We start from the raw sequence: 14373 nt of genomic DNA on the forward strand, positions 1-14373 counted from the left end.
ACTTATTTACTGGAAACTCAGAAATCACCTTGGAATGTAATTAATGCAATTTCAGAGCTAGTTTTCTGGTATGAACAATTATTACACACTGTCATCCAGATAGCCAACATTCAGTTGTGTCATATATCAGTTCATATGCACATCATCAAGATAAAATCATCAACATACTTTTGAGTATATGCTAACTCATTATACATGCATAGGATTCATAAGATAATAAGATTCATACTGTGACATTTTATTATAAGATAATGCTTCTGAAACCATTATCATCAAAACTTGTGTAGTTTAACCAATGGAGCTAAAAATATCACCTTCTGCTTAGTTTAGTTTTAACAAAATTTGTTGGTCCCTGTATAAAATGTGGTCTTGGAATTCTTAGAATGTCAACGATTGACAATTTTATACCCACCTGGGTCCTATTTTGTATCACAAAAATAACTAGTCTGTAATATTTCATTTATTTTATAAGGCAAGATTTCTGACTCAAGTTCTGCTCTCAAATTAACCAGAGCCTGCATACATTTTATGGAATTACTAGCTGTCTTGCTAGCACTGCAAATGTGACTGTAAATGCTCACTATACCATTTTTCACCCTAATGTGGCAGTTAAGTCAATGCCTTGAGGTAACCGTTTTGCATGTCATCTTTAATTAAGTGCGTGCGACTGTGTGCCAGCGCTTTGAGCGAATGCTAGCAATTTGAAGTTGCCCCAAAAGAAATGCACACTGATGTTACAGCCACATCAGGGTGAAAACTGGTATGGCAAGTGGCGGTGGGAAAAGTACATTATCTACACCATTTTCCAGTGTTCTTTTGCATATTCTTGTCAATATAGTGTGTGTGCCGCATCAATTACAAGTAAGATCCTGATCTAGCTATGATGCAGTCCTAATTCAGGAAACCCAATAGTAATATTGCTTAGTAATCCTTTTTATGTGTCCTGGTAGGTTTGCTACCACATAATGTGCTACCTGGCTTGACCAAGTCCCACCATTCTCCTTTGATGGTAATTATGAAGTAATGCTGCCATACCAAGCCTGTGCTCTGATTGGTTAGCTGGCTCGTATGCAAATGTGCGTTGTCCATAATTAATCCTGAGAAAGGGGTTGTTTGTACAAGGCATCAAGGGTGTCTGTCCTGCTTCTGGCTCACTGAAACTAAACAGGTGCCCTGGAAGAAGAGAATAATATGTTACTATACCTCAGTAATATTTATAAGGTAATTCAGGCATGTTATTGGTTAATTGAGCAGAGTCTAGAACCTTACTGCTTAAGCTAATTAGACTGTTAATCATGAGACTTGTAATCTGGATATGTGAGCCCTATTGGAAACTTCCAACCATAATTGGACATGCACAAAGAAATACCCACTTTTTTTACATGTTTGTACTTTTAATGTGTTAATAATATTGGTAAATATTTTAATAATAATTTAATTTGCCACATTTGTTGGGCCCTGACAGCCCTTGCTTGCTGGTCTAATTTTGCTGCTTTTATTTGAGTGAAATGCCTAATGAATAATAAATAAATGAATAATAAATAAATAAAAATGATTGGTATTCATTGGTAACCAGTGACAGCGGACAAGACCGTCAAATCAAAATGCAACAAAAGATTCAACTGATCTGTAGATTAATGTCATATAAAGAAGGTCTTAAACTATAAATTCTAGTCATTTCAAGAGGATGTTACATCAGGAAGAGTAGATGTTTCACTAAACATCAAAACTGATGTGTACCAATCATTTTGATACATCCTGTATTGTGAGATACATTTGTAGATGCAACCTTTCAGCTGTACAATGTTTGTCAGAACAAGCACCAACAAACATATTTCCACTAACATTGAATACTTACTTATTGGGTTTCCATCAATGGTAAAGAAAATAGCTCCTGGAGGGGACAGCAGCCCGCATCCAATTATAACACTCTTATCCACTGGAATCTGAAAGAGAAGTCAGGAAATTAATGAGATTAGTTCTCATCACCTCCATTTGTAAATATTTGATATATGCATTTTTACTAGAAATGATTTTGTAACTGAAAGACTTTGTTTATTTCCATAGATCAGCGATTCCTAAACTGTGTGTTGTGACCTCTACCACAAGGGGTCACAGGACTTGCCGGAAAAAAATAAAAAATATATTTGTCATATAGCCCTATTTTGACTCATTTTGGCATTAAAAGTGCAAATTTTTGCGTGCTTCATATGCATTTGTTCTGGTAAAGCCATTCTGTGCGCCGGTCAACCTCGAATTTGTGCCCATTTTGGAAATTTTGCCTGGTACACTGCTGATAAGTTTCGGTACGTAACATCATTTGTATTATGCTGTGGGTTGCGCCATATTTGAAATTTGGGTCACAGGAAAAAAAAGGATTTGGGAAGCCCTGCCTTAGATCATAATTACAATGACTATCAGCAGCCTCATGTCACAGCGTTCCTGCTAGGTCTAAATATTATGGAGGCCAGGTGAACCCCATAATCTGCCAAATTTGAAAACTATGGGGTCCCAAACAATTTTTGGGGATCTTTGGACACAAATTTAGTCTCAAATGATGGAGGAGGACCCCATAATTTTTTTAAAATAAAAATATGGAGTCCCTCATGATTTTACTGTACTAAAAAGACCCCAAAACTTGGTGTAGCTGGAACCCTGGTCAGCCTCATATACTATTGAATCACAATAATTTACAACAATGTTCAATAGATACTTACATGGGTAAGAGCTTCATCTGGCAAGACAATCTGATTATCAGACTTCACTAGCACAGCACATACATGGTCCAATTCATCCATGGTACAGTAACCAAGCACTAGAGGTCTAAAAATGAAACAAATAATAACCAAATAAAGTCATGTATCAATTGCATGCAGCCAACTATAATTTGGACTGAATTAAAAAGACTAGTTTGCATCTGACATCACTGTCAATCAAACTCCCCCGCGACCCTTGTTTGGTTAGTAGTGCATAAAAGGAAGTTTGATTCATCTGGTGCCTGGATTCATCGGAGAAAGGGAATCACAAATCACAGGAAATGGTGAAAATACTTAAGGCAAAAAGTAGCTTTTCTGTTTTACCCCCACGTTCCTAAACACAATCATCACAACAATTTCTGAGTTTGATTGACGGATGTCAGACACAAACTAGTATTTTTATCTCTGGCTCCGATTATAGTACTCTCCTTCTTACTTTGAGTTTTATAGTGATATTACTGCAAGTTTTAGGTAATGTAGCCTTGAATTGTGTGGGCCATTCTCGGAATGCACAGATGCCTTAACTCAAGGTGAGAAGAGAATATAATTTATGATGATCATAATCATCAGTGTTTATATACCAAAAGTGACAATAAATATATCACTATGCTGTATATCTCTACAGCTTTGTGGGCAGCACACAATGCAACAATGCAAGAAACTATGTAGTTCTTAAGATTTTAAATGGCACATTGGCCTAGGGCTTTGACGATTGATTTGTAAGGTTTTGTGTATGACCCCATCAGGCCAAAGTGTTGTTGTCTTGGCCAAGACACTTATTTTTTACTTGTCTCACTCTATGCAAGTGTAAAATGATGATCTCTTAAATTATTTATTTCAAATGTTCCTTACTTGTCACTGGAATGTGTTACTGCCACCTCATAATAAAGGGAAGGTGTAGGATTTTCACCACCAGCTTCACCAGCAGATGACAGATAGAGCTGCCTGCTGATTGGTCTATTCCCATCACATGTCTCCTCATCTCCTGCTCCCATTGCCTGAAACTCTGAATCATCCATATCTGGCTGCAATGCTTCCTCCCCACCTTCACCAAAGAACTCATCTGTGATAGGCTCCTCCATGGCTGTTCCTGTATCTGCACATTCCTCCCCCTGAATACCAGAGTATCCAAACTCTGCCATACTGGTGTCATCATCAGGACTCAACACAGGGCAAACTTCATCAGTAGAATCATCCACTGCAATTGGTGAATCAAATCCAACAGGTGGGTGAATTGCCTGATTTGTATCGCATGTGGCAGCACTAATTTTGGAGTCATAACTTTCATCTTGATTCTCAACACTTTCTCCATCCTGAACTTCATTGTTAGGGCTTGTAAGGTGGGTATCCATTACCTCAGCATTATTGTTTCTATTCTCAGAGCATGGCTGTTCTTCTAAAGATGTTTTGTCTGTAATTTTGGGAGGTCTTATCTGACAGAATGGAACAAAGCCTGATGGTACTTGATTTCCATATCTAGATAAATGGGAAAATATTAAGATTAAGATATTATGAACAAATAAGAGATACAGTGGTTCAGTAAATATTCCATTTCCCACATAAGGGCTATCAATCAAATCCAAGTCCACAAATTGAAAGCTGTGAACAAGTTCAGAATTTACAAAATTTACAAAAGTTACAAAATATGTTAAACCTAGGTGTAACAAATTCAACAATTCAAATTTAACAATTGAGATGTTTCATGCATCCAAGCATTAGGTTTAAGACTTAAACCTAGCAATATGAATTACAAAATCTGCTACAAATGAAAATGTTTTGGGCTATTCAATTTGAAGTCCACACACACCCTGTGGAAGATTTAGATTTTAAATACTCACTCCATAGGTAAAGCCATATACAGGGGGAATATGGGGTTTAAAATGACTAACCCTGGCCAATTCCACTTGAAAAGCACTTTTGCACATTTGAAGTAAACTACATTGGCTGCATGACTGCAGGTGCTACATACAAACATACAACAAAGAACTGTTGAGTGATAGCCTGTGTCTAAAAAAACCCATTCAATCTGTTAAGTCTCCATTGTAGCTAACAGCTGCAGTATTCACAAAAATAAACACACATTATGTGGGCCAAAAGAGTTGGCATATTGGTTGCAGAAATTGTAATTTTTTTACTTTTACTTTTCTTGGGACAATCTGTAATGATGGCTAATCAAATTGATATACTTAGAATATACTTAGATATACAGGGTGTCTCAATAAAAATAGGCCCTGTGGATTAGGGGACGTAACTTCAAATTTCTGCAGTAAAATCAAAACTTTTTTGTAGATTCCAGAACCATGACGTTTCGTCTTTAAGATGGTGCGCAAATTAGCAAAATCTATTAACGCGTCACTGAGATAATTGGGATTGTACAAAAAGACCCATTTTGGACCGTTCAATGGGGCAATACATATAATGTGCTGCATTGTAGTTTAGAATGGAAGAAAGAAATGAAGTAAACTCTCAGTCTTGCCGGGTACGAGTTAAAAACATCAACCAACCAATCAATCAATCTCCCAAAGAATGTTTTTCACACCTTTCTCTTTGGGTTAAAAATATATGAAAATATACCTTCTAAAAATGTAGTTCACACATTTCTCAAAAGTGTCATGGGGTCAGTAAAGTTTCATAATGTACACATGCTTGACCAGGATTTTTTTTATTTTCAGATAATGAATCTGGAGAATTGCGATCCGCTATAGTCATGATAGTTGATACGTTTACATAGCTTTACATGGTTTTGTATTCATTTATTGATCCCGATAATTCGCAAAGCGTGCTTCCTCAACTGATTTGTACCAGGACCACCACTCAATCATTATATTGGACAATGATAAAGAAATCATATGAAATGTGTATTCTTTTCAAAAAGTCTGTATTGGTGCTGCCTTTCAGCATGCTTATTTGTTGTTAAAATGCGCCAAATTCCTGTATAGGTATGTTTTTGCTCAAAAGGGTAAATCCTGTTTAGGCTATGTTTTGAAAATCACTAGTCGCGCATCAACTAGCGTTTTTGGGCCACTTAACGCCATTCGTGAGATTCATTCTTAGGAAAGAACCCTTTTTCGTGTTTTTCTGGTCATGTTATATTGTTTCTTGAGAAATGTTTGAACAATATTGTTAACCCAAACAGAAAGGTGCGAAAAACATTCTTTGAGAGATTGATTGATTGGTTAATTTCTTTTCAATTCGTACCCAGCAACTTCATCTCTTTTTGTCCATTATAAACTACAATGCAGCACATGTGTATTGCCCCATTGGAACGGTCCAAAAATGGGTCTATTTGTAAAATCCCAATTATCTCTGTGATGCGTGAACGGATTTTGATGTTTTGCGCGCCATTTCAAAGAAGAAACGTCATGGTTTTTGAATCATTAAAAAAGTTTTGATTTTACTGCCGACATTTTAAGTTACGTCCCCCAAACCACAGGGCCTATTTTTATTGAGACACCCTGTAGTATGACAAAAACGAAGCAACTAGACAATTATAAACAATCAAAGCCACAGAAAAACACTAACCTAAATGGAGCATCTCCAAAATTAAATCTCAGTTGTTGTTCTGATGACACTGAACAAGCTGGATGCCAACCCTGACTCAAGTCTAAACCTACAAAGAAAAATCAATTTGAGAATATAATCTGATCTAGGTTAGTAATAGGTTAGTAATAACAAATACCTAAGACAGTATTTCTTTAGCTTCAAAAATAATGACAGCAAAGGTTAGGTATCTTAGCTGATGAGTTGTAAAATATCAAACTACACACTCATCTGTCCACCAGATTTAATTCGGAATGAATATAAATGAACAGTTTTTATCTTCTCAAACCTAAGATTTATACATGTAGATTTAACCTAATGCTTAATTCCATATTCACTCAACACATGTGGTTTAGTGGTCATAGCCTCTGTCTAGTGATCTGATGAAGGTTAGCGGTTCAGATCATCTGAGTACGCATTATTTTTCAATTATGTGCTACTCTTAGGAAAGATCAATCACCAAGAGTATTATGTAATATCTTAAGGGGGTACTACACCCCTCAATAAATTTGTGACTATTTTTTTGCATTTTTCTCAAAATCTAATAACACCCTGGTAACAAAAGTTATGTATATTATAGGGGCAAGGAATCCAATTACTACACTGGAATTTCAGTGACCCAAGACAAGCGGTTCGATACTTGTGATAGAAAATGAGGTACCGCTAGGATGTACCTCATTTCCTATCATATTTACTGAACCTCTTGTCTTGATTCACTGAAATTTCAGTGTAGTAATTGGATTCCTTGCCCCAATAATATACATAACTTTTGTTACCAGTGTGTTATTAATTTTTGAGAAAAATGCAAAAATAGTCACAAATTTACCACAGGGGTGTAGTACACCCTTAATCTAAGGGGTAGGTTTATTGATTCACATAATTAAGCGAACCAATGACTTAATTAAAAACATGTTATGTGACATTATAAATGATAAAATTACTCATTGAAAATGATAAATTACATTATAAACCAGGTTTCCTTTAAACCACATTTGTTCAAAGATATATAGAGGATAATTCACACGAATGTGATGTAGAGCCACATCAAGCATTAGTGACATTGAAGTAAGAACTTACCCTTGAAAGCAACACCCATGTCGACTCCATGTAACCAAAAGCTAGCATTACCATTGCAATCCATGAGACAGCTTACTATATCCCCTTCACACCATTCCATACCATAGTCATTACTCTGTAATATAAATATGAATTCAAAGAGTCAATACTTTAGCACAGGTCTTCCATTAACTCTAACAGAAAATAAATGTAAACTTATCTCAATCTTTTTTTAAAACCCTTCAAAAGCTTTGTAGATTCCAAAATTATCCTCATAAACCCTAGACTCCTCCGTAGTCCACTTGCCCATTTTGCATACTCTGGCTATTACATTTAAGCATAAAACTCTGATTTATATTGATTTGTGTGCAACTGATAGATTTTCACATCTGTATCTGATCTTTTTAGTCACCGCACTCCCTCTTGTTTGTTAGCTTCCCAAGTGGACTACTGACTTTGCCTTGCGGTTAAGATTTTTAACATGGGACTCTATGGAGAGTTAGGCCAATTTCTGGCCTAACTAAAATTGGCCATGATGTAATGCATCTTTAAATGGATCTGCCTTGTGATTGGTCGCCCATATCTCGCTATGGTTTAAATCTTCTGGGCCCGCGCCATTACCATTAACTACACCGTACACAACGATATGTGGTGGCGGCGCTTTTGTGTTGACGCCAAAGTTTATCTCTCATCAAACATCTAGCGCGTCTTGTACTATACCATGCTTAGTACTTGTGGTTAATGGAGTGATAAACAAGTATGCTTGAGAGTGTGTTTTAGAGAGAAAAGTCCCGGGGGCAAAGTTCTGCTTAAAATTCAAAGTCCATAGTCGGATTTTCGGGGTTCGCTATCAATAAACTGGTCGATTCCAAAATCAGAATTGTTCAGTATTAAAGTGAGCCATTATAATTATGCAAGATAATGTTGCATTCAATTACTTTTATTGTCACTAATCATCTGATATTTTTAACTAATACTTTAATTTTAATAAACATCAGTATAATTTTGAGTTCAACTAAATGGGTTCATCATGACTAATAATAACATATTTTTAATCAAATTTGACTATGGCATAGTCTACATAAACCCCTCAAAAGGTTTGAAAAGATTCCAAACTTATCCTTATTTCTATAATTTCTACAATTACTTTTCCCAAGCAAACTGAAATTGGAAGCTTTGCTAATCAGGTACCTCTAATCCTATTTACCATTTCATCTAAACAGCAATTTTTTGTATCTATCACTCAAAATTCCCATCTGTAAAAGGAATTTGAGCCAAAGCAATAGTGTGTAATCCAAGCATCTACTGTTGTGTCCACAGAGGAGAGAGAAACAGAGAAAGTACCACCAGTCAAAGTCTCTGCATCATCCGATAATGAGGGCCGATTGTTCCATGAAATGCGACAGGCGAGACTACTACGTATTTTCATGGTCTATCGCGTATCATCAAAGCAAGCGCAACGCTCTATCGCGTATACTGCTGAAGGCACAGAGCGCTGGCGTGATTGTTTGACACGGCACGATCGAACAATCGGGCCTCATGAATATGCGAGAACTCACCGTATACAATACACGGGGACTTTGACTGGTGGTACATACTCTGTAGTACTCTGTGGTTGTGTCATTCACTTACCAATGTTTCAGTGACTGGTCCATTCCATTTCTTGCATCTGGCCCCATCATATGCACAGGAGTTTATAAAATCACCAATACCAACTCCTACAGGGGATTAGAGAGATAAAACTATTGTCTACCTATAAATGTGTATCATGGTTGTCTATAGTTTGCTCAGCTTGTAATTGGCAAAAATTATTCAGTTCGTCAGTTAAGTTCGAACTAAGCGCACCAGTCACAGATTAGGCAATGCTTAAAACCAGCCTAAGAGCCATGCCCAACTGTGTGGACATCATTCTAAATCAATACACATGTTATGAGTCTTATTTTTTTGGCAATTATAAAGTGAACAAACTACATAAAAATATGTTACATTACACAAATTCTGACAAGAAACTTGTTATTTTCCAAGTGTTACTACAAAGTGTGTAAAAAATGTTCACAGAAGATATGAAGCTTTCAGTAGCGGATGGCTTCAAAACCTGACTGCCGGCACCCTGACAGAACTGGTGGTTTAACCCTGGATTCTATTGTTCCAAACCAGGTCCAATCTTGAAGCCATACATAAGTATTATCCAATCAATCAATATAGCCATCACCACTCTCAAGTCAAGTTCTGATTTTGATGAAATGTTCCCAAATAATGTATATTTGTGAATACCAACCTTTTTCTGGTCCATATTGACAGTCTTTAGTAGCCCAACCAATCTGGATGATCCCATTGCTCATTAAAAGCACCTACAGAAAACAATTTAAAGACAATTAATTAATGACACTTTATTGAAATTTCTGTCAATCTTATCGTACATTCTTTTACATATGTGACGTGTCATATCAAAAGGAGACACTTTTGGGCAGGTTATCAATTTTGAGGTTTTTACATATCTTAAATATAGAGATATTTTGCTCCACAACGCTGTTTTCCCCATTGAAAGCGGACATTCCTAAGCGAAGATATTGAGTTTATTGGAAATTGAGATATCGGCCTTTAAAGATATTATTGACAATGTTGAGAAAAGGAATTACCTTGAAAAATGTCTCAAAAAATACAAGATGCCAGTTATATTCAAGGTCTGAAACTATCAAACAATATTTTAAACATTAATAACATCACAAATTCACAACAAACCCAAATTGTGAAAAAATCACCCTGGGAGATTTTTGGCTATTTCTCCATTTACGATCCTGTCCAAAAGTGTCTCCTTTTGACATGACACAAATAATTCATTCCTGCAGATATTATGCACATGGTCATTATCGATATTTTTTTTAACCTGTATTAATTTTGAGTTGCACCACAAACCAATTAGATGTTGTAATATTTTGACTGGATTCCTTCATCCCATCAGCACCGTATATCCAAAACTGTACACCTCATGCCCAATGTCTGCAAAATAGTGAGGAAATTTCATGGTGGCAAGAAAGAGACAAACCTTTATCCTATTTTTGTCTTTGTACTCCTGAAAGTAATGTTTGTAACAAAATGCATCAATACTATTGTTTCAAATAAAAGATATGTATCAGAGGGGAATTAAGAATTTCAACTACTAGGGGCTGATAAGGTAAATAAAGTGAACTATTGTCTTTCCTGAGTGATGGGGTGCCACTCATTTAGAATTAGCGCTTTCAGCTAAGTCACTGATGTCAGTGCAAAATTTATTAGACACAGCTTCAAAAGAAAAGCATTCACTCAGAGTACTGGAATATATAAACACTTTTAAAAGATGCCCCATAGGATCTGTTCACAAGATAGGTGCCTCAATGAGTAAACATCTCTGACTTCACTATATTATTATCAGCTTGCATTTGACGAGAATTATTCGGGACAGCGTGCATCAGAAAAGAACTAGAAACGCTTGATGAATGTGCATGTCGGCTCGCACTCGGTCCAAAAAAATACCGTGAAATTTGCTGTTTTCAAAGTGGTTCATATATTTTGAACCATACTGCTGTTGCTTGTGAGTACATGGATTCTGTTTACAAACTTTATTTGATCTGATCTACGTTATTTTTGACACAAGAAGACTTTTCGTATCTTTAATTTCTTTGTGAATTCGAACTATATAGACTACTGTATTGATCACCTGAAAGAACTGTATCGTTTGATTGATCGATTTGTGTAACATCAATTTGTGACTTTGTGTTTTTGCATCTTTGACTTCAATCTATATCATTGACTTGATTCTCCTATTACAAGAAGTGTGATAAACACCTTTCACTGTGATCGTTGTAAAAGTACAAGTTCCAAACAAGCCTATTAAATACCGAAGTTGCTACGACTGTAAACAGAATAAAGGGAAAGAAGTGAATATCAGACAGTGTGATGAACTTTTATGCGATGCATGTGATGATATTAGACACTGTAAAATTCCTGCTACTAATAAACAGAATGTGAACAAAAACACTGAAGAAAGTGGTCTTGCCAGATATGTTGCCTCCATCACCTCACAGGTCACAGACATCCGTAATGACCCCCTACATCTCAACCAACGTTATTTTGAGACTCTCTCACAAACATTCGCTGAGTCTATCCCAGGACTCACTATAACCAAAGAGAAATGGTCAACTATTACCAGAAAGAACAAGTAGAACGAGACTAAGAAAAACAAAGATCATTTGAGGTCCGATACCTCGCACTCCTTCTCTTCGCAAATAATGACAGGCTAAAAGGTACCAAGTAACACCCCGTGGCCAGAACTCTACGCATCGTTATTCACATATTGAAACGCCACAATCGCGTTCTCGCCTCGGGTGTGAATCATGACAGTAACCGCGAACGGCAATACTCTGGTTGTTACAACTGTGGACTTTCAAATCACAATCAGAAAACATGTTATCACAGGGAAAGAGTGAGATGCCATAACTGTAATGTTCTCGATCACAAGTCTCGTCATTGCAGAAATACAAGTTGGGACTGAGTTAATGGTCATGATAAACGAGCCGAAAAGTTGCTTTCTTGTTCTGATGAAATTATTTCATCTAATGATCAATTCGCTTGTGCCTATGACTCTTATCATGCTTATACGCAAGTAAATGATTGCATTGATAATCATGTTGTTAATAGTGTTATTGATAATAATGTTGTTTATAATAATGTTGTTGATAATCATGTTGATAATAATCATGTTGATGATAATGTTGTGATAATCATGTTGATGATAAGCTTGTTAAGACGAAATAATGATCTCCAGTTAACAAAAAATAAAAGAGTTTTTTCCGACCATTCCATTCGAACGAGCGGGCCCATACTTTGGAACTCTCTAGATAAAAAATTAAAGACTCAAAGTCCATAAAACATTTCCGCAAACAGCTTAAACAAAAACTTATCTCTAAGTACAATTAGGCCATTCTCAAGCACTGTAATTTGTCATGTCTGTTAGTCATTTTTATTTATATTTGTTGATTTCATAATCTTTGTTTTGTTTTGTTTCGTCAGGGAAAGGCAATTCTCAGGCCTTATTGGCCTTCCTGCCTTTTCCGCCATATTGTGTTTCTTTTGTACTTTATTGTAGTTTATATATTTTTGATGTAGTTGTATATTTTTATATATGGAAATAAATGAATGAATGAATGAATGAATGAATTGTTGATGATAATAATGTTGATGATAATTATGTTGTTCAAAATCATGTTAATGATAATCATGCTTTATATATGTATCTGTATGGTTTTTTAATGTTATGCAGGGCCCCGTGTAAGAACAGCATTTTAGCTGATCGGGCCACCCTGGGTAAATATGATGCAATAAATAAATAAATAAAAAGTGCCAACTTACGCCCACATACATTCACAAAATTCGGTCATGCTACATGCACATGTGTAGATGCTGCGCCCAGCTGTGTATGAGTCCCGCCTATTTACGATCATAGTATAGATGCACTACAAAAATTACTACAATCCGCGAAATTAATAGTTGGCACACTTGCACTAAACAATGGAAATGCGTGCCCTATTAAAATTGGGGAGGCGAGGGAAACATGCATGTAATATATGTGTAGTAGAGACTCCCCCCTATATCTCACCCTTCCCCATTCCCCATCATTCAATGTTGGAGGGTCTCACGGACCTGTTGACAACATGGCTTGGTCCAACATTGAATTGGGGGGCGGGGCAGAGATATACCAAAAGACAGGCAAACTGTGCCAACCTTTTTTTCCTGGGTTGTAGTCTCACAATTGGATAATTCACTGAATTATTAACGGCACATACAGTAAACCAGTTACTACTACTGCATACCTCAAAATACCATCCTGCTACCGATGCATCACAGGTTTGTGGCAGACAATGATTGGTTCGGATACTTTCAAATGTCCAACTGTCATTTCGCACCTGTAGGGAGAAATAATTAACTAATACTTCCATCTTTTGCCTTATTTATACTTCCTAGCTTACATACACCTCATTTTAACCCTTACCATAACCCAACACCTCAATTCTAGTCCAATGCCCTAAGCCTTAAAATTAAACCATACCGCATCATAATTTGCAATCCAAAATTTGCCTGTTACAAGTGGGGTGCAAAATTTCATACAACTTTTTTAAAGTAAAGCATTTTATTGCACCTCATATCCTATTTTCAACAAAACTGCACCTCATCTTCCAAAGTAGGGTGTAATTACAAGTTAGGGAAGTTATTTCAAGGCATGGTCCTAATGGCAAATAAATATGGACTAAATGGGTACAAGATAAAGTGGCACAGGACCAAGTAGCCATGTACTCTCACTTCTCAGAATCTCACTATGTAAAGGAAACTAACATTACTTACATCTAAACAATCATTGCTGATAATCAATGATGATGTCTTGTCATCAGGATTCAGTACCACAGAGTCATCTGAGACAGGTGGCAAGTCTGTTGTAACTAATCTTGTCATTGTAACTTAGCTTACCTCTAAACAATCACTGCTGATAATCAGTGAGGATGTCTTGTCATCAGGATTCAGTACCAGAGTCATCTGAGACAGGTGGCAAGTCTGTTGTAACTAATCTTGTCATTGTAACTTAGCTTACCTCTAAACAATCACTGCTGATAATCAGTGAGGATGTCTTGTCATCAGGATTCAGTACCAGAGTCATCTGAGACAGGTGGCAAGTCTGTTGTAACTAATCTTGTCATTGTAACTTAGCTTACCTCTAAACAATCACTGCTGATAATCAATGATGATGTCTTGTCATCAGGATTCAGTACCACAGAGTCATCTGAGACAGGTGGCAAGTCTGCTGTGACTAATCTTGTCAGTGTAACTTAGCTTACCTCTAAACAATCACTGCTGATAATCAGTGAGGATGTCTTGTCATCAGGATTCAGTACCACACAGTCATCTGAGACATGTGGCAAGTCTGTTGTGACTAATCTTGTCAGTGTAACTTAGCTTACCTCTAAACAATCACTGCTGATAATCAATGATG

General features: G+C 36.5%; 1 protein-coding gene across 1 annotated transcript; it reads right to left on the reverse strand.

The window, feature by feature from the left end:
• Window positions 1-349: 349 nt before the first annotated feature.
• Window positions 350-14200, reverse strand: LOC140148594 (uncharacterized). Its single transcript, XM_072170601.1, has 10 exons — window positions 14096-14200; window positions 13202-13294; window positions 9631-9703; window positions 8985-9070; window positions 7374-7488; window positions 6279-6366; window positions 3609-4232; window positions 2718-2823; window positions 1859-1946; window positions 350-1173 (listed from the first exon to the last, which is right to left on the reverse strand). Exons 3-10 carry the CDS (start codon window positions 9692-9694, stop codon window positions 971-973), a joined length of 1374 nt encoding a protein of 457 aa, XP_072026702.1. The 5' UTR covers window positions 9695-9703; window positions 13202-13294; window positions 14096-14200; the 3' UTR covers window positions 350-970.
• Window positions 14201-14373: the final 173 nt, after the last annotated feature.

Source organism: Amphiura filiformis, chromosome 3 (genome assembly GCF_039555335.1).
Source record: "Amphiura filiformis chromosome 3, Afil_fr2py, whole genome shotgun sequence".
Classification (NCBI taxonomy): Eukaryota; Metazoa; Echinodermata; class Ophiuroidea; order Amphilepidida; family Amphiuridae; genus Amphiura; species Amphiura filiformis.

Coding starts and splice junctions, on each gene's coding strand:
- LOC140148594 (XM_072170601.1), bottom strand. CDS start 9,694: ATGAGCAATGGGATCATCCAGATTGGTTGGGCTACTAAAGACTGTCAA. Junction 9,071..9,630: donor TCAATATGGACCAGAAAAAG/GTTGGTATTCAC, acceptor AATCCCCTGTAG/GAGTTGGTATTGGTGATTTT. Junction 2,824..3,608: donor GTAACACATTCCAGTGACAA/GTAAGGAACATT, acceptor TTTCATTTTTAG/ACCTCTAGTGCTTGGTTACT.